Source organism: Lemur catta, chromosome 15 (assembly GCF_020740605.2).
Source record: "Lemur catta isolate mLemCat1 chromosome 15, mLemCat1.pri, whole genome shotgun sequence".
NCBI lineage: Eukaryota > Metazoa > Chordata > Mammalia > Primates > Lemuridae > Lemur > Lemur catta.
Window position 1 is genome coordinate 37,058,289 of NC_059142.1, and position 18,048 is coordinate 37,076,336.

The window sequence follows — 18,048 nt, forward strand, 5'->3', positions numbered from 1 at the left end:
TTTTTTTACACATGCCTGGAGAAAATTTTAATGCTTCTTCCTCCGCTCCACCTCTAAGAGACGGAGTCTGACTATGTTTGTCCAGGTTGGACGTGAACTCCTAAGCTCAAGCGATTCTCCCACCTCAGCAGCTGGGAGTACAGGCACACCACCACTAGTTTCATTTTACAAAGACCACAATGGTCAGGGGGTGTCAAGGGTGTAGAAATGAACAGGGAGGCAAGCACTGCAAGCAAATACTTTTTAATGTTTTTTACAAATATACTGGAGAATCATGCAATGCTGCCAGCATTAGACGCAATCCTGGGCCACAAGTCTGCACACTCCTTTGCAACAGGTCCTGTAATGGCAGAACCTACATTTAAAAAAAAAAAAAAAAAGGACAAGAGACAGGTTAAGACATCAGAGGGTCCTTTGCTTATAGTTCCAGACCAGAGTTAAACCATTCAAACTCAGAGAGCTAGGCAACAACATGGACTGCTTTCTTACCTTTCATCTCGCCTTTATTATTTACTATGACCCCTGCATTATCTTCAAAATAAAGAAACACACCATCTTTTCTCCGGTATGATTTTCGTTGTCGAATTACCACTGCCGGATGTACTAAGAGGGGGAAAAAAGAACAGTAGTCATTAACCTGTCAAGTCCTAGCCCCACCACAAAAGCAGTTTATGCCTGGACAGCATTTCTTCCTTAAAGCAAGTGTGAGAGCACAAACACGAATCGTCCTTTAAGGAAAGACTTGACCCACTTTTAAGTCAAAACTGACAATACTTTCTAGCAACTGTAAAAGTGTAAATTTGTATTCTCCTTTGAAGCTTGCTAATAAGCACTGTCTATGCTTTTTCCCACTTCACCTAACAGATGGGTACTAGACTAGTAAGATTCCAATGTCACAAAATTGGGAATGGGACACCCCACTCCACTGAATGACTGGAGAGGCCAAGCTATGAACCCCTCATTAGGCAATATTCCACCAAGTATGTAATTTTCCCAAAGAAAACCTGTAACTGCTAGTGTGCATATATGCAGTCCTTGAACTCCACAAGTATACCCAGAATCTTGACTATAAATTTTTTATATACACCTTATCATACAGACACCTTATCTTATGCCTTTCTAACTTCCTAATTGTGGGGTATGTATGTTGTTTTAATAGAGCAAAAACTTGGAACTAGCCTAAAAATAGGCACACAATGGAATTCTGTGCAACCATTTAAAATGATTTGTGTATCTGTCCTTTTTAAAAAATCTATAGGACAGTCATTTGTGAAGCAAGAAGAACAAGCATGGGATGGTAATGGTCCTTTTACACAGGAAAAAGTTGACAAGCACACTTTTTGCATACAAGTCAGGAAAAGACGTACAACAAAATATTAACAATGAGCATCTTTTTTTAAAAATTTTTCTATATATATTTTTAGCTGTCCGTATAATTTCTTTCTATGTTTAGTAGAGACGGGGTCTCGCTCTTGCTCAGGCTGGTCTCGGAACTCCTGAGCTCAAACAATCCACCCGCCTCGGCCTCCCAGAGTGCTAGGATTACAGGCATGAGCCACTGCGCCCGGCAATGAGCATCTCTTGAAGGTCTAAGAGTTGGATAACTGAAATTCAACTTGTATTTCTTGTGTAATTAATTCTCTGTTTAACATTTTTTTTAAAAAAAGAGATGCAAGTCTCATTATGTTGCCCCAGACTGGAAGGCAGTGGCTATTCACAAGTGTGATCGATCATATCACCCCCACAGCATCAAACTCCTGAGCTCAAGTGATCTTCCTTCCCTAGTCTCCCATGTAGCCGCGAGTACAACAGACCACAGAGCCCAGCTCTATATTTAACTTTTTGATGAACTGTTTTCAAGTGTCGTAAGTAACTTTTAAACCTATCTGTACTAAAGTGAAAAAGACACTTTTCCACACCTTCACAATGAAGCATCATCATGAAGTAGAATAGTTCTAAAGAACTATTTTAGAGTCAAACACACCTGAGTTCAAATCTTGACTGATACTAGCTTGAAGACCATGAGCAAGTTAGTTTATCTTTTCGAGTTCAAATTTTCCTCTTGTAAAATGGGGACAATAATTATACTTCCACATTCAACATCAAACAGCAGAAATATAAGATTTTTATAAGGACAGGGATAATGACTTTCCCCGAGACAAAGTACTAGGTAAAAAATAGCTAGGTAAGTAGACCGCACTGATCAAGTTAATGGGATACACACTGACAGATAACTAATATTTAGTGAGAGCATCTGCTGTTGGACTCTCATACAAACCTTTAATTCTCAGAAATGCATCATGTAGACAAATAAAGCCACAAATCCAGGACTTTCAGTCCTGCCCCCTTTCCACAGGAGCCTGTTACTTACTTGTAGATTTAAGTTCAAGGTGAGGGGATGTATTAATTTAGCAGAAACAAGGACCAAAGAAGACATCAACAGAACTGGTAATTCACAACTGGTTTTAAATCCATGAAGCATACCCTGCTTTTGTCCCACCACTGATTTAGACCAACAGTCGGTCTATCCTCCTGCCACCTAACCCACAAAGTGATGGCCATTTGCTCTCCTCTTCTCTGACAGCTCCCCAGGCCACTAATCAGACCCAAGAAGTGTTCTGAAAAGAGGAAAAACCCTGTGCATTTTCATCCTCATCCCAACCAACACACTGATTCATCAATGTTTAATCACAACCACAGTACTATCAAACCCTCAAGTGAATATTAAAGGTAAAGAAACTAAGATTTCTGACCCAAAGGCTAAAAATGCACAGGAAGGCATCGTGGGGTGGTGCAGGTACACCAAAAGTAACTACAATACATGGTCGTGACAGCACATCACATTTGTAGATTAAGGGATGGCCAAGAACAGGAATTCTGTGGAAGAACAAGACATCTCAGGGTAGAGACAGACTAAGCAGGCACAGGAAAAAATTTCCGGAACTTAAATGCACTGAATATTGGAAGTTCTAAAGCCAGGATATGACAAGCAGGTAGTGCTTTGAGGCCTCCCGTTTTAATTCATACACCTGGTGGGAAAAATTCTGAGGCTAAAGATTAAGCAATGAGCAACTCCCTGTTTTAGTTTCTACCATAAAAGATTTAAAACCAACCACAACAAACTTCCAACAGGCCACACCTTGAGTTAATCAATCTCATCTATAAAGAACCTGCCTTACAGTATGAAGAATACCCTCTGTTTTGTGCGTAGCAAGTGCTAACAGGCCAGGTGTTCTTTGTGATCACCTCTTCACCTGCCTCCCACAACCATTATTCCCTTCCAAATCAGTAACTCCGGGAAAGGAAACTAGCCTGTGGTCATAAGCCTGGTCTAGCACATAAGACCCATGGTCTAGCACTGAGCTGCCTATCAAGAACATATTATTTATCTCACACTGCCTCTCAAAGGAGATCAAACTTTTAAGAGGCCTTGAAAACTGTAACTCAATGTTCCATTTTCCAACAAAGGGAGAACTCCCTTTAACCACCACGAGATAAGGAGGACTCAGTGGGTACTCACCCTTTTTTCTGAGCTCTGGTTTGCCTTTCTTAACTGTGGCCATCACCATGTCACCCACACCAGCAGCGGGAAGTCTGTTCAGTCGTCCTTTGATCCCCTTCACAGAGATGATATAGAGATTTTTGGCTCCTACACAAAGATATAAACAAAAATCAATTTGAGGGTCTATTAGGCAGTTTCACCAGTGCAACATTTTCCAAACACTTTCACAGCCTTTCCCTCGACTCAATGCCTAAGCATCTAGACCCCAAGAAAACCTTGTCACACCACCGATTGAAGCAAAACAACACAAAATGCTGCCACTTCACCCAAAAGCGGTGTTTTTAATCTGCCCTTTCTTGACGGCTCAATGGGTCATTAGCAAAAGGCCCACTGAGTGCTTTTAAAAGGGGAAGTGTAGCAGGGTGCAAAGGCCTCACCTGTGTTGTCAGCACAGTTGATCACGGCTCCTACCGGAAGACCCAGGGAAATCCGGAATTTTGCACCGGAGGACCCACCACGTCCTGTGGGTAGAAAGGGAAGGGAAACAGGATAAAGAGATCAGTGTCTAGACATGGTTCGGAGTTCCCCTCGCTCTCAAGCTATAAATTCAGTGAGTATGCTTTGGAAAACTGCACAACAGATTAGCCCTCTCTAGGATTCCTTTTACGCCATCCCCGTGTACCCCAGTTGCTACGGAAAACAGCCTTTTTCTCACTATTCCCACCCCGTTGAGATTAAAAGGCCTGACGACTCAACCCTCGCTCCAAATTTGGCAACACGCAGTACCTCCTGCAAGCCAGAAGGCCGTACAAGTTGCCCAAACTAGGACCTGAGCCAGGATAACAAAGCCATTACTGCAGCGCTATTCGCGGATCGATCTCGCCACGCTCAGTCTAGAATCATACCAGGATCCTGCCAGCTCCACTCTCTAACCACCCCCCGCCTTCTTGGCAGGGGGCCCTTCCAGTGCTCTCACGGTGCCCATCCTCTCTCTCTCCGGCCCAGAGGAGAGCAAAGCGCCCCAGCTGCCCAAGGCTGCCGGTCCTGGCGAGGCCAGCAGCAACCGCGCGACAGATGGCAGAGGATTCCCCTAGAGCCAAAACCTCACCTCGCTTCGACATCTTGAACGCCGGAAAAGGACAGGAAAGGAAGTAGATACAAAGGACGCTGGGATATGAACTTAGACGCCCCGCCCACTCTCCTCACGTGACCCGGAGCTTGTTATACCCACCTGACCAGGGCGCTGTCTTATGACGTAAGAGTCCATGACGTCAGCCCGAGCGTTTGCTGTGTAGTGGGCCGTGGAGCGGGAGAAGAGAATGAGACCTGGAGTCTCTGTACGTGTTCCAAAATAGTTGGGTCTTATCTGAACGCGGAAGAAAAGAAAAAAAAAAGAAAGTTGTTGGGAACACATTGATTTGTTAATTTGCTCAACTGCCTCTTTTGAGCACTTAGTACCTGCCAGGTACTTCTCTGAACACTAAAGAATAACAAAACAGTTTGTGCTATGTAGGGGTCCCCGAGGAACAAAGGGAGCGGGGGGTGGGGTGGGGTGGGGTGGGGTGGGAGGTGAGCGAGCTCTAACCTCACGTTCATTAGGGTGGGACACAATCGAGAAGTGCTATCGTAGCGCTACAGATCAATCCGTCTATGTGTGCGTGGGACCATACCATTGTTTGTTTTATAATACATATACAGTATTGCTTTATTAATTGCCCCTTTCACAGCTTCAACCGCCACTCATTCTCCTGGCTTTCCCTTCGTGGATAAATTCACTCAAATTCTTATTGAGTGCCTACTTTATGCCAGATTCTGTCCAGGGCATACTCAGGTTACTTCAGGGAACAAAATGCATAAACATTCTTGCCCTTATGGAGCTTAACATTCTGCTGGGGTGGAGGTGGAGGAGGATATTAAACACTAGACAATATAAATAATAAATAATTGCAGTATATAGTATGTTCCATGGGCACAGATATAAAATTAAAAGAACAAGCTAAGAGAGATGGGAGGCACAGATTGCAATTAAAAATAGAATGGTGAGGCTAGGAGCAGTGGCTCACACTTGTAATCCCAGCACTTTGGAAGGCCTAGGTGGGAAGATAGTTTGAAGCCAGGAGTTGGAGGTTGCAGTGAGCTATGATGAAGCCACTGTACTGTAGCCTGGGCAACAGAGGGAGACCTCGTCTCAAAAAAAAAAATTAAATAAAAAAATAAAAATAGGTGGTTTCTCTAATAAGATGGCAGCAGGTGGCCTCCACAGGGCTGCTGCTTCGGCCAGCACCTCATGAAGTCCATTTTCAGTATAAACATGAACAAGGCCAAGCAGAGGGTGTGCAAACTCTACCACTCCTGGTGTGGGGAGGTGCTGTACACTGTCACTTATTCCAGCTAGTTATCAGTGTGAAACAGGGACGGGATAAAGTCTGAGACATGTTTATGGAGAATGCCCATATCACAGCCCCCAGGGTGGTTGATCTTCTGGTCATTAAGGGAAAGATGGAACTGGAAGAAACAAAGTATGGAAGCAGGGGTTACATATTATGCAGTTCTTCCATGAAACAGAAGCACCAAGGCCAAAGGATTTCCTTTCCAACTTCTATGTTGGCTATGACCCATGAAGTGAAGAGGTGCATGTTTATATTTCATTATTTTAGAGCACAGATAAACTCACTATAGGATGGTAAAAAAAAAAATAGAATGGTGAGTATAGCCCTAATTGAAGAAGTTGACATTAGAGCAAAAACTTTTTTTCCTCTTGTCAGAACACTTCTTGGGTCTAATTAGTGGCCTGGGGAGCTGTCAGAGAAGAGCAGAGCAAATGGCCATCACTTTATGGGTTAGGTGGCAGGAGGATAGACTGACTGTTGGTCTAAATCAGTGGTGGGACAAAAGCAGGGTATGCTTCATGGATTAAAAACCAGTTGTGAATTACCAGTTCTGTTGATGTCTTCTTTGGTCCTTGTTTCTGCTAAATTAATACATGCCCTCACTTTGGACTTAAATCTATAAGTAAGTAACAGGCTCCTGTGGAAAGGGGCAGGACTGAAAGTCCTGTATTTGTGGCTTTATTTGTCTACATGATGCATTTCTGAGAATTAAAGGTTTGTATGAGAGTCCAACAGCAGATGCTCTCACTAAGTATTAGTTACCTCTCAGTGTGTATCCCATTAACTTGATCAGTGGGTCTACTTACCTTTTTTTCCCCTTGCTCTGTCACCCAGGCAGGAGTGCAGTGGGACGATCATGGTTCACTGCAGCCTGGAACTCCTGGGCTGAAGCAATCCTCCTGTCTCAGCCTCCCAAGTAGCTGTGACTACAGGTGTAAGCAAGCCAATAAGCCCAGCTAGAGCAAATACTTGTAGCATTTACCAAGGTGGGCAGTGTAAATACACCCACCTGCTGGTTTCAGGCTACAAAAGTGAAGACAGTTGGTGAGGGAATAGCACTATGGTTATCTGGTGAAGAGCAGTCCAGATGGAGTTAGCCAATGAAAAGTCCTAAAGCAGGGGTGTACCTGAATCGTGAGAACCAGCGAGGAATCCAGGTGTGACTGGGCAGGGTAAGTGAAGGGAAGAGTCGTAGGAGATGAGGTCAGAAGTAATGGAACCAAGTCACTATGGACGTTGGCATTTGCTGAGTGAAATGAGGAACCATTGTTTGATTTTTAAGCACAGGAGGGACATGATCTGACTAATATGTCAGAAGGGTCACTGTGGTTGAATTGTTGAGACTAGACTGTGGGAGGGTACACAAGGATATGAGCAAGGAGATCTGTTAGGAAGCTAGCGTACTAAGCCAGGAGAGAAATGATAGTGATTTGGACTAGAGTGGAAGCAGTAGAGGTAATGTGATGTGGTCAGATTCTGGATGTGTTTTGGAGGTAGAGCCAACAAAATGTGGGGTACAATAGAAAGAGAGGAGTGAAAATGTCTCTAAGACTAAAGTCCTCAGCAATGGGAAGATGGCATTGCCATCAACCAAGATGCGAAAGGCTATGGGAGGAACAGTTTTCTTCGTTGGTACAACCATCAGTGTCTCAACCAGAAAAGAGAGAGACAATTAATTTTTCTCTGAGTCTCCCAGATCTAGTCACCGAGGTCTATCGACTTGACTCTATTTCCTAAACTTTTCTGTTCATGCCTCCCAAGGTCTGCCCTTTGTTCAAATCTATTGCAACAGCCTCTAAGTGGTTTCACTATAATCTTCTTGTGCTGGTCCACTAGTACTTATAGAATAAAGTCTAAGCTCCTTACCACAACGCTGAAGTCCCTTCCTGAAATGGCCTACTTCCTCCCTGGCCTTCATCTGCCACCTTGCCTCTTATACTTTGTGCTCCAGCAACACCATTAGATTTCTGGACACATCCTTCAGTTTCATACCTCATTGTATTTGTGCACTCTCTCTTGCTTTATGTACTACATGTTGTTTAAAATCTGCTCAGATGTCATCTCTTCCCTGAGCCATCTCACAACCCCAGCATTCTCTCCCAGATCCACCTCTTTACTTGAAGCAGTGGTTCTCAAATACATTCATCTCAGACTCCCTTACACTCTTAAATTATTGAGGACCTCAAAAGAGTTGTTGTTTATATAGGCTATATCTGATGACATTTACCAGACTAGAAATTAAAATTGAGAAATGTTAAAATGTTTATTAAGATAATAATAAGCCCATTATCTGCTAAAATAAATAACATTTTAAAATGAAAAGTACATTTTTTCTGAACAAAAATATTTAGTATAAGAGTAGCTATGCTTTGCTTTTTTTTTTTTAATCCCTTTAATAGCTGGCCTAATGAAAGACAAGTGGTTTTTGTGTGTTTCTGTATCTAATCTGTTGTGATATCGCACATCATCTAAGCCTTCCTGTATACCCATGAAAGAGCAAGAGTGAGACAGGAAAAGTGTCTTAGTATTAACATTACTGTTGAAAATGGTTCTTTCCTCCGCACATAAAGGGTCTCAGGGGCATAAGTTTCCCAACCTACCCAAGGACAACCAAGGCTTCAGTGGATGCCCCAAATCATGCAGGTATCACATTGAGCAATGGCTTCCATATTTGTATATTGTATTGCATACTAGAAGTATGATGTAAGCAAAGGTAAGGAGGAATACACATTTTATAAATGTTTCCATAACAACAATGCACACCACAGAAGAATGTCCAGTTACCTCTTGTCTTTCTTGCCTACCTTCTTAAAAGTGATATTATTAGGGGGCACCCGGATTTGAACCAGGGACCTCTTGATCTGCAGTCAAATGCTCTACTCCTGAGCTATACCCCCCCTGCTGGGACAAGTGAGATTACAGCTTTAATATACTGTTTACTGACCAGTTGTTACCTCCAGGCATTGATAATAGTTTGGTATCTATGATAAACTGTTTCAGGTTTCCTGAGGTGACACAGAAAAACCAAGTGAAGACTACAGAGCCAATCTGGACCCAAGTGGTGGAAGAGAAGGGAGAAGTCCAAGTCCTCTTTGATCCAGGATTGAAGGTCCTGGGGGGTGGGGTGGGTGTGTGCAATAGGATCCTTCCCTTGCTTCATTGCAGCCTTTCTATCTCTGGCATCTGGGAATTCTTCAATTCTAATTTCCATCGTCCCTGCCTTCAACCTGAGCTGCACTGAATCCCCAGCCCAGTGTTTTGCACGCAAGAGGAAGTGCTTCCCTTGTTGTTCCGAAGACCCTCTCTGCTTCTGGGCCAGACATGGCTCCATTGTCTCCATTCTCTCCTGCATCTTCAGTCACTTCCTCTCCCTTGGCTCTTTCAAACGTCAACAGGTTTCCCCTCGTAGGAATATCCTTCTTTTAGCTGCAATCACCTGCCCATTTCTTCTTTCTCACTACCAATTTTTAAGAAAGTCTGTGACTGCATTTTTCCCATCAATTAAAAAAAATCACCTGTCTCATAAGTCCTGCTACTCTCTGCATTTGCTTTCTCAACTGTGGACTGCTAGTCATTTTTTCTCCTTGGCGTAGATATCTTATTCCTCCAATAAGACCGTAAGTTCCTTGAGGGCAGGGGTCATGTTGCATTCTTTTTTTGTATTCCCCAAAGTACTTGGCACAGCGCCTGGTTCACTGTAAGCCCTAGGTTGTACTTGCCAGCCAAACCACACCTAATTAAACTAAACTACGGGATTACGCCAAGCCTGCACCCAAGCAGCTGAATGTTGTTCAAGAAAAGTGCGCAAGTTTGTGTCACTCCACCAATGTCAAACAGGTTTCTGCCTAGCATCCCTACACCACTGCCTATGCTCACTTTCTCACTCTCCAAAATGACTCACACATTTTCTCCTGCCTCAAACCTTCCACACAGGCTGAGGTGGGAGGATCCCTTGAGCTCAGGAGTTTGAGACCAGCCTGAGCAAGAGTGAGACCGCTCCCCACCATCCCCTACAAAAAATAGAAAAATTAGCCGGGCGTGGTGATGTGCGCCTGTAGTCCCAGCTACTCCAGAGGCTGAGGAAGATGGATGGCTTGAGCCCAGGAATTTGAGGTTGCAGTGAGCTGTGACTGACACCACTGCACTCTAGATGGGACAACAGAGTGAAACTCTGTCTCCAAAAACAAACAAAACAAAACACCCCAAAACCTTGCACACCTTATTTCTCCTCCTCTGTCTGTCAGCTGAAGAGTTTGCCTCTTTTTGGAGAAAACAATCAGTCAGATGCACTGATGTGCTGATAAATGGTTAAAAACAGACTCAAGGTACCTGATTTGTAGCTTTTACCAAGGTGGGCAGTGTAAATACACCCACCTGCTGGTTTCAGGCTACAAAAGTGAAAACAGTTGGCTCAAAAGAATTCCTGAAAATTTAACCATGAGTTCTCCCAAGCTAGTTTGAGCTGAATCCACACAATTCTGACATCAACTATCTCTTTCATCAACTATTGTCTATACACTGACAGCTCCCAGAATCATATTTCCAGCCTTAACCTCTCCCTTGAACTCTAAAATTAGCTGGATCCAACCACATACCCCAAATCTCTTAAATGTCAATTAGCCATCTCAAACTTAACATGTTGACCCCAATACTAATATGTGACGTCTGTGAGGGTAGAGGGCTATACTTTATTACATTCTCCATAAGAGTTTTAAAAAGAAACTCTTGGGTTTTTTTTTCCTAAATTTACCCCTTCCTCAAAAAAAAAAATTTTTTTTTTTAGTTTCAGGAAGTTACACCACCATCCAGCCAGATGGTAAAAAAAAAAAAACAAAAACAAAACCAAAAAAACAAAACCCAAATCATTCTTGATTCTTCTCCTTCCCTCATCTTCCCCAAGCCATCCAACCTACAGCCAGTGCCATGGCTCCACTGCCATGGTCAATCCCAACGCCTGCATTCCTCTCCAGCTCTGCTCTTCCTGCTTGCGGTAGACTAAAATAATGGTCCTCCAAATATCTCCACATCCCAATCCCCCTGTGAATCCACTTGCAAATATGTTACCTTACATGATAAAAGGGACTTTGCAGATGTGATTAAAGATCTTGAGACAGGGAGATTATCCTAGATTATCCAGGTGAGCTCAGTGTAATCCCACAGGTTTTACATGGGGCAGGGGGATCAGAGTCAGAGAGAGAGAAGGTGCAAGGATGGAAACAGAGGTCAGAGGGAGAGAGGCTGCTGTGCTGCAGGCTTTGCAGATTGGGGAAAGGGCTACAAGCCAAGGAATGCAGCGGCCTCTAGAGGATAGAAAAGTCAAGGAACCAGATTCTCCCCTAAAGCCTTCACAATGGATTTTGGAATTCTGACTTCCAGAACTGGAAGTTAATAAATTTGTGTTGTTTTAAGCAAATAAATTGCGGTAATTTGTTACAGCAGCAATAGGAAGCATATTCATATAACACTGTAGTCTAACACATTGCCATCAGCCCTGACCTGTGTTATTGTAATAGATTCCTAACTGGTGTCTCTGTCTTTTCTTTTTTTTAATGTGGTAGGAACACTCAACATGAGGCCAGGGGTGGTGGCTCACACCTGTACTCCTAGCACTCTGGGAGGCCGAGGCCGGAGGATTGCTCGAGGTCAGGAGTTCGAGACCACCCTTAGCAAGAGCAAGACCCCATCTCTACTAAAAATAGAGAGAAATTAGCTGGATAACTAAAAATATATAGAAAAAAATTAGCTGGGCATGGTGGCACATGCCTGTAGTCCCAGCTACTAGAGAGGCTGAGGCAGGAGGATCCCTTGAGCCCAGGAGTTTGAAGTTGCTGTGAGCCAAGCTGACGGCACTCTAGCCCGAGCAACAGACTGACTCAGTCTCAAAAACAAACAAACAAAAAAACATTTAACATGAGATCTACCCTCTTAACAGATTTTCAAGTGTACAACACAGTATTGTTAATTAGAGGCACAATGTTGCACAGCAAATCTCTAGAGTTTATTCATCTTGCCTAACTGAAACTTTATTTTTTTTTCTATTTTGTTAACTAGAAACTAGATAATAACTGAAACTTTAGACCCATTGACCAGCAATTCCCCCCAGTCCCTGGCACCACCATTCTACCATCTGCTTCTGTGAGTTTGATTATTTTAGGTATCTCATATAAGTGGAATCATAAAGTATTTGGCCTTCTGTGGCTGACTTATTTTACTTAGCATAACGTCCTTGTTGGGGCTCAGAAATCGATATCTCAAAATACGGCATTTTGACATGCTGAACTGAAGAAGCCTCAAGGTCCTCTGACCACCCTCTTTCAAACAGAATTCTCTGAAGTTTCCTTATCTGCCTAAAGTACAGATCTACCAAAGAAGAAAACTGGTCCCTTCCCTGAGTTTTCACTAACTGAACCCATATTGCAGGAAGGAAGACTAAAGTCTGTTATCAAACCTGGATAATGGTTTGTCACAAACCATTGTCCATTCTGAGGGACCAACAGACTTTGCCCCAGACCATTGTATGTTCTTCAAGCCCATTGAATTCTCCCTAGTAATCATTTATTGCCCCCCTACAGAATTCCTCCTCTCCCCCTTTCCCATAACCTGTTTTGCCTGGATCCAAGACCCTACGCTTTCTGTAACCTCAAGATAGCACCTAAGCTTCTGCAGCCCACTGGGGGGTTGGGTCTTCATTCTGAAGTCTCCTTTATATACAGGTTAAATAAATTTGTATGTCTTTTCTCCAATTAAGCTGCTTTTTGCAAGTTGAATTTTCAGCGAAACTTCAGAGGGCCAAGAGGTCCCCTTGGCTCCTACATCCTCGTGTTTCATCCATGTTGTTACATATTACAGGATTTCTTCCTTTCTTAAGGCTGAATAATATTCCATTGTGTGTATTCTCTGGGTTGACGCCTGACTCCCTGTAAATCTCCCTCAAAACAGTCGGGTGACAATTTCAAATTCTCCTGTTTAAAACTGTCCAGTGGCTTTTCATCCACTTGGTATAAAATCCAAACTCCTTACCTCATCTTACAAGGCCCCCCATAGCCCTGGCTATTTCTCCAGCTCTCTTGAATGGCTCTCCCTGCACCCGCTTCCTCCAGCTACTCTGGCCTTAGGGTTTTTGTAGTAGCCATTTCCTCTATCTGGAATGCCGTCTCCCCATGGTTGGCCAAATGGCTGACTCCTTCAGGCCATTCGGTCTTAACTGCAAAATTACCTACTCAAAATTACCTACCTACCCTTCCCTGGGCCTGTAATCCCAGCAGATCTGGGAGGCCAAGGTGGGAGGATCCTTTGAGCTCAGGAGTTTGAGGAGACCAGCCTGAGCAAGAGCAAGATCAGGTCTCTACTAAAAATAGACAAATCAGCTGGGAGTGGTGGCGCCCCTGTAGTCCCAGAGACTCTGGAGGCTGAGGCAGGAGGATCACTTGAGCCCAGGAGTTTGAGGTTCCTGTGAGCTAGGCTGACGCCACAAGGCCACGGCACTCCACCCAGGGCAACAGATTAAGACTGTCTGTCTCAAAATAAATAAATAAATAAATAAAAAGGTCTTCCATGGCCATTTGCCTTGAAATAGACTCCTAGTAAGTACCTCCTTAACACATCTTGTTTTTTGTTTTAATGATTTCCCTTATCACTACTGGGCATTTCCTTGTTTATTCATTTGTGCATTTGTTTCTAGTCTGTTCCCAGTAGATTGTAAACTCAGTAAGAATGAGAACCTCTGTGTCTTTCTGTTGAAAGTACCGTATGTCCTGCACCTAGAGAGGGATATACAGTATGTGCTCCACAAAAAGAGAGGGGGACCACTTGAGTGTGTAGCCAGGAAGTCCTCTCAGTGGAGGTGTCTTTTAGCTGGTGTTTGTATTTTTTTTAATGAAACTTTAATCTCAAGCACATGTATATATTTTCTTGGTTTGACCTAACAATTTAAAACTTGGGAACTTATCCAGATATATAATTACATAATTACATAATGCAGAAATGATACTTTTCTTTCTTTTCCTTTGGAGAGAACAGGGAAAAGGGTTCCCTATCTAGTTTTGTAAGAACTTTGTTCTCTAACTTGTTAGGGAAGAAAGATGAGGGGATTGTGGATAAATAATTGAGGCTTATTGGTAAAAAAGCCAGATTGGTACCTAAGTTAACAAGCTTTCAAACTACCGCTATGTCTCGGATTGATTTTTTTCATCTGTCACTCTTTATTGGTAAATTCAGTATCATCCAGCAAAAAGACCCTGTTTGAACAAATGATAGGCAGGATAAAAATTTTGGAATTGATGTAGAAGGAATTTACCAAACTTTCGCCAGGAGAGGGGGTATAGCTCAGTGGTAGAGCATTTGACTGCAGATCAAGAGGTCCCCGGTTCAAATCCGGGTGCCCCCTGGGCCTCCTTTACGTTTTTCACAGCCACCCAGGATTAATCCGAGTTAGCGAGTCGCGAATCCAAAACTCACCGTATGCGTCCTTTGTCCCTTCCATGTACCTACCTACCTACCTAAGGGGTAGAGAGCATCAGCGAGCTTGCTTTAAAATGGGTCTGAGCTGCAAACGTGAAATGCCCAGAAGCCCACCCGTACTTTCAACTGGTAAAACGAAGGGGCCAAGCTAGTCCTATCCGAGACTGCTCGATACCCAGTGCTGTAATGTTAATTATAATTTGTTTGGAGGTAAAAAATGGCGTGTCGGGGGTGGGGTCAGGAGTTCGTATCCTGCCTGGGAAGGCTAGGAGAACAAATCCAAACTCAGAAGGTTTAGATATGAAGTTTAACAGGACCTGACATAGACATAAGGTAGAAGGTAAAAGGTGAACACTTCTTTTTCTTCTTTATATTGGCTCAAAGGCAGGGCTTTGTCCTGATAACTTGCAGATAGTAAGTTCTAGGCCTGGTATCCAGGAAAGGGGAGAAAAACTGGTTATTTCCCCCTCCCCTGTCTGGCCTGCAGACGCAGCAGCTCACAGTAACGGGAGCTGGGAGAAAAAATGCTCTCGAGTATTCCCCCCGGGCCGAGAGATGACACAACCAGATTCCGAGTTTAAAATATCGCAGCTGCCCCTTGACCCAGGCAGCATGGCTCTTCCTTTCTCCTTTATTTTTCCTTTTTTTGGGCAAAACCTAGTCGAGGGGGAAGCCCTTACTTCTCTTTTCACAGTTAACGTTTTCCGTTGGCCCAACAGTGACATCGTCAGTCCCGCAACCAGCAGATATCTGTTCCCATCTTTAGGTTATGAAACTCGATGGCCTTGTGGTATTACTTCAGCGATTCTCACAGTGTGGTCCCCAGACCCCCAGCACCAGCAGCACCTGGGAACTTGTTAGAAATGCAAATTCTTGGGGTCCCACTCCAGGCCTGCAGAAGCTGGAGGTGTTTTAACAAACCTTCCGGGTAATTCTAATGCACGCTCCAGTTTGAGATCCTCTGCATTCCTTTATATCACTTTGTATTGGGTTATAACTTTATTTTTGCACATTAAAATGAGCTGATGGTTGTGCATCTGCCATTTTCACGTTCTCGAAGCGCGTTCACTGCTTGTGTCAGGAGCAGTAGGCATGGGTGAGCACAGTACATCCTTGCCACTGGTAATACAGAAAGTTGAAGTTGGAGAAGGGCTGCGTGTGTGGGTTTCTTTCTTTTGACCCACATCCTACCCCTAGCGGAAATGGAACGCCAGTTTGGGGGAGTCATCCTGTTCCCCTACCCCCACTGCAGACAGAGTGCCAACTTGGGGGAGGCATCCTGTCCTCCCAACCCGGCGCTGCGGACCGTCGGACACATCTGCGGCTGGTGGCGGTGGCCGCAGAAATCCCGACACCTCTGGCGCCACTGATGGGGACGCGCACGCAGCTTTTGTACCTGACTGTGCTCGTATCCACCCCTCCTCCTCTCGCTGGACATAAAGTAAAACCGAAAGCTTTCTGCTAAGGTTGAAAAATGAGGAAGGGACTTTTCCCGTATTTGTTTTCTTTTAGCCTACGATCCAATGTTTAAAAATCAGTCAAGAATGAAAAACGGGTTTTAGAAAAAGGAGGTAAAGCCACTAAGGGGGCACCCGGATTTGAACCAGAGACCTCTTGATCTGCAGTCAAATGCTCTACCACTGAGCTATACCCCCGCGCCGCTCCTGCGCTCGGAGGTGGGTCTTTTGGGTGCTAAGACATTGTTGCAGCTGCTACACTGAGGACAACGAGTAAAGATAAAGACAGAAGAATGAAAGAGGAAAGGGAGCCAAGCTGAAAACAGAAGGTGCCCGGATCCAGGGGACCCCGGGGAAAGCAGCACGGCAGAGGCGCGGGGAAGGAAGAACTAGCCGAGTCGCGTGGCGCTGAGTCCAGGAGGGAGGGACGGGTTCCGCCCGACAAGTGTGGGGAAGGGTGTGGGTGGGAGGAGGGCTGAGGGGAGGGGCAGGGGGTTCCCGTTCGCTGCGCAGGTTCACGCCAGGTACCAACAAGTAGCAAGGAAAGTCCCCGAATCCAGTGAATCTGTTCGGGCGTTCAGGAGGGTTCCAACCCCACCCTCGACGGGTGCGAGGGGTTAGCCCGCCTCGCGCACCGCGGGGGCCCCAGGTGTGCAGCCAGCCCGGCTCCGCGCCGCGTCCAACACGGGAAGGGCCCCGGGCAAAGGACGCAGTCGGCCCAGGAGCACAGGGGCGCGAGCACCCCCGGCCCTGGAGCCCTCCCCGGAACCCGCCCCCGCGCGGCCCCACGTCGCCCAGGGAGCGCGCCTCGCCGCGCGCGCCCCTGCCCGCGCCCGCGGCGCGTGCCCGCCCCGGTGCAGCCCCTCCTCCCCGCTGTGTTTATTAGGGGAAGGAGGGCGGAGGCGGAGGCCAGTTCCCCAGCTCCAGCCGCCGCCGCCGCCGCCGTCCGTGCTGTTGCAGCAGCGGCCGCCTCCCGCCAGCTCGCCCCGGGAAAGAGAACGCGCGCGAGCTCGGGCGTCCCCGCCCCAGCCTTTCCCGGAGCCATGAATCCCAACTGTGCCCGGTGCGGCAAGATCGTGTACCCCACGGAGAAGGTGAACTGTCTGGACAAGGTGAGCCCGGGACCGGGAGACGCGTTTTTGCAATCCCTGAGCAGTGCTCCGAATGGATGGGGGAGAGAAGGGCCAGGTCTTTATCGCCTTATCCCAGCGATCCCTGGAGAATGCAGGGAGGGAGGGCGGGCGGTGTCACAGGGTATGGGGACAGATCCGTCTGGAAACCAGGAGGTTTCGAGTGAGGCGAGCAGTCCACGCGTGGCGGGCAGCCACGACTGGAGAAGGATGGGCTCTGTGTCCCCGGGTTGGGAGTCCGGGAGAGGAGCAGGGAAGCCAGGCCCCAGGGTGTGTGGGGGCAAGGTTAGGGGTGCAGTCCCGCCCCCTAGGGCCGGGAGAGCAAGAAGAGACTGCCGCTCCCTCTCCCCTCTGCGCCGAGCGCCAAGTAGGCGGAAGCGCGGGGCAGTGGGGGAGGGGGCGGCGGGGGGCGGGGCAGAGGCTGGGGGGCCCCGGGAAGCCGTCCGTTCTGGCCGCGGTGGCCCGGCTTCCTGGTCTCGAGGCTGGGGGGCGGAGGCTCTCAGAGGACGAGTGTTGCATCTGGTGAAAGGGGCTTCGTGTAAGGACCGGAGCTTTGGACGCCCTGCAGCCCCCGTGGTGGTTCAGTAGTTAAAGGCCCAGCAGATCTTCTCCATAGCTTCCCAACCCCCACCTCAAATTAAAAGCCAACTCCCGGTGCTGGGCCGCTCAGCTGGAGCCGGGCGGGGTCGGGTGCTGGAGCAGGGTGGGTGGGGGGTGCTTCGCAGAGATCTCCTGAAATTGTGGTCAGAGCCAGTAGACCGGCATGTAGAACAAAGAGCTAACTTTTCAAAGCAGGTTTGTCCAATGGAGGGTGGGGTTGGCTGAGTTCTGGGGAAGCCGAAGAAAGGGGGAGGTGTAGGGGGGAAGGGGAGGGTGGCCTTGTGGAAATTCACTGACCCCTGGGGGCCCTTACGCGCCCCCCTCAGCCCAGGCTGGACTCGTCCATCTGGTTGCCATTATACGTTTGGGGGTGGGGTGGAGAGGAGAACTGGGTGTTTCCCCCGCACAGTTTGGGGTAGGATCCTGTCGTCTTGTAAGCTCCCTAAGATCCTAAGGCAAAACGTGCCCCTCTGCCTCCCCTCCCTGTGTGGAGGGGAGGCCTCTGGGAT

The 18,048-nt window shown here is 46.4% G+C and overlaps 2 protein-coding genes and 4 non-coding genes across 6 annotated transcripts in view; 2 read left to right on the forward strand and 4 right to left on the reverse strand.

Moving 5' to 3' along the window:
* Positions 1-227: 227 nt before the first annotated feature.
* On the reverse strand, positions 228-4,715 carry RPL23 (ribosomal protein L23). The gene is made up of 5 exons (XM_045526344.1): positions 4,611-4,715; positions 3,940-4,023; positions 3,521-3,649; positions 490-603; positions 228-355 (listed from the first exon to the last, which is right to left on the reverse strand). The coding sequence occupies exons 1-5, from the start codon at positions 4,621-4,623 to the stop codon at positions 273-275; spliced, it is 423 nt and encodes a 140-aa protein (XP_045382300.1). The 5' UTR covers positions 4,624-4,715; the 3' UTR covers positions 228-272.
* On the reverse strand, positions 3,777-3,912 carry LOC123621403. The gene has a single exon (XR_006729131.1). It is a non-coding gene; the product is annotated as a small nucleolar RNA SNORA21 (small nucleolar RNA).
* A 4,002-nt stretch (positions 4,716-8,717) lies between the features above and the next one.
* Positions 8,718-8,789, reverse strand: TRNAC-GCA. Its single transcript has one exon. It is a non-coding gene; the product is annotated as a tRNA-Cys (tRNA).
* A 5,417-nt stretch (positions 8,790-14,206) lies between these two features.
* Positions 14,207-14,278, forward strand: TRNAC-GCA. Its single transcript has one exon. It is a non-coding gene; the product is annotated as a tRNA-Cys (tRNA).
* A 1,657-nt stretch (positions 14,279-15,935) lies between these two features.
* TRNAC-GCA lies at positions 15,936-16,007 on the reverse strand. The gene has a single exon. It is a non-coding gene; the product is annotated as a tRNA-Cys (tRNA).
* Positions 16,008-16,523: 516 nt separating this feature from the next.
* Positions 16,524-18,048, forward strand: part of LASP1 (LIM and SH3 protein 1) — a 38,584-nt gene continuing 37,059 nt past the window's right edge. Inside the window, exon 1 of the mRNA XM_045526345.1 lies at positions 16,524-16,921. Within this exon, the coding sequence (XP_045382301.1) occupies positions 16,853-16,921 (69 nt within the window). The 5' untranslated portion in view covers positions 16,524-16,852. The remainder of the gene's footprint in view (positions 16,922-18,048) is intronic.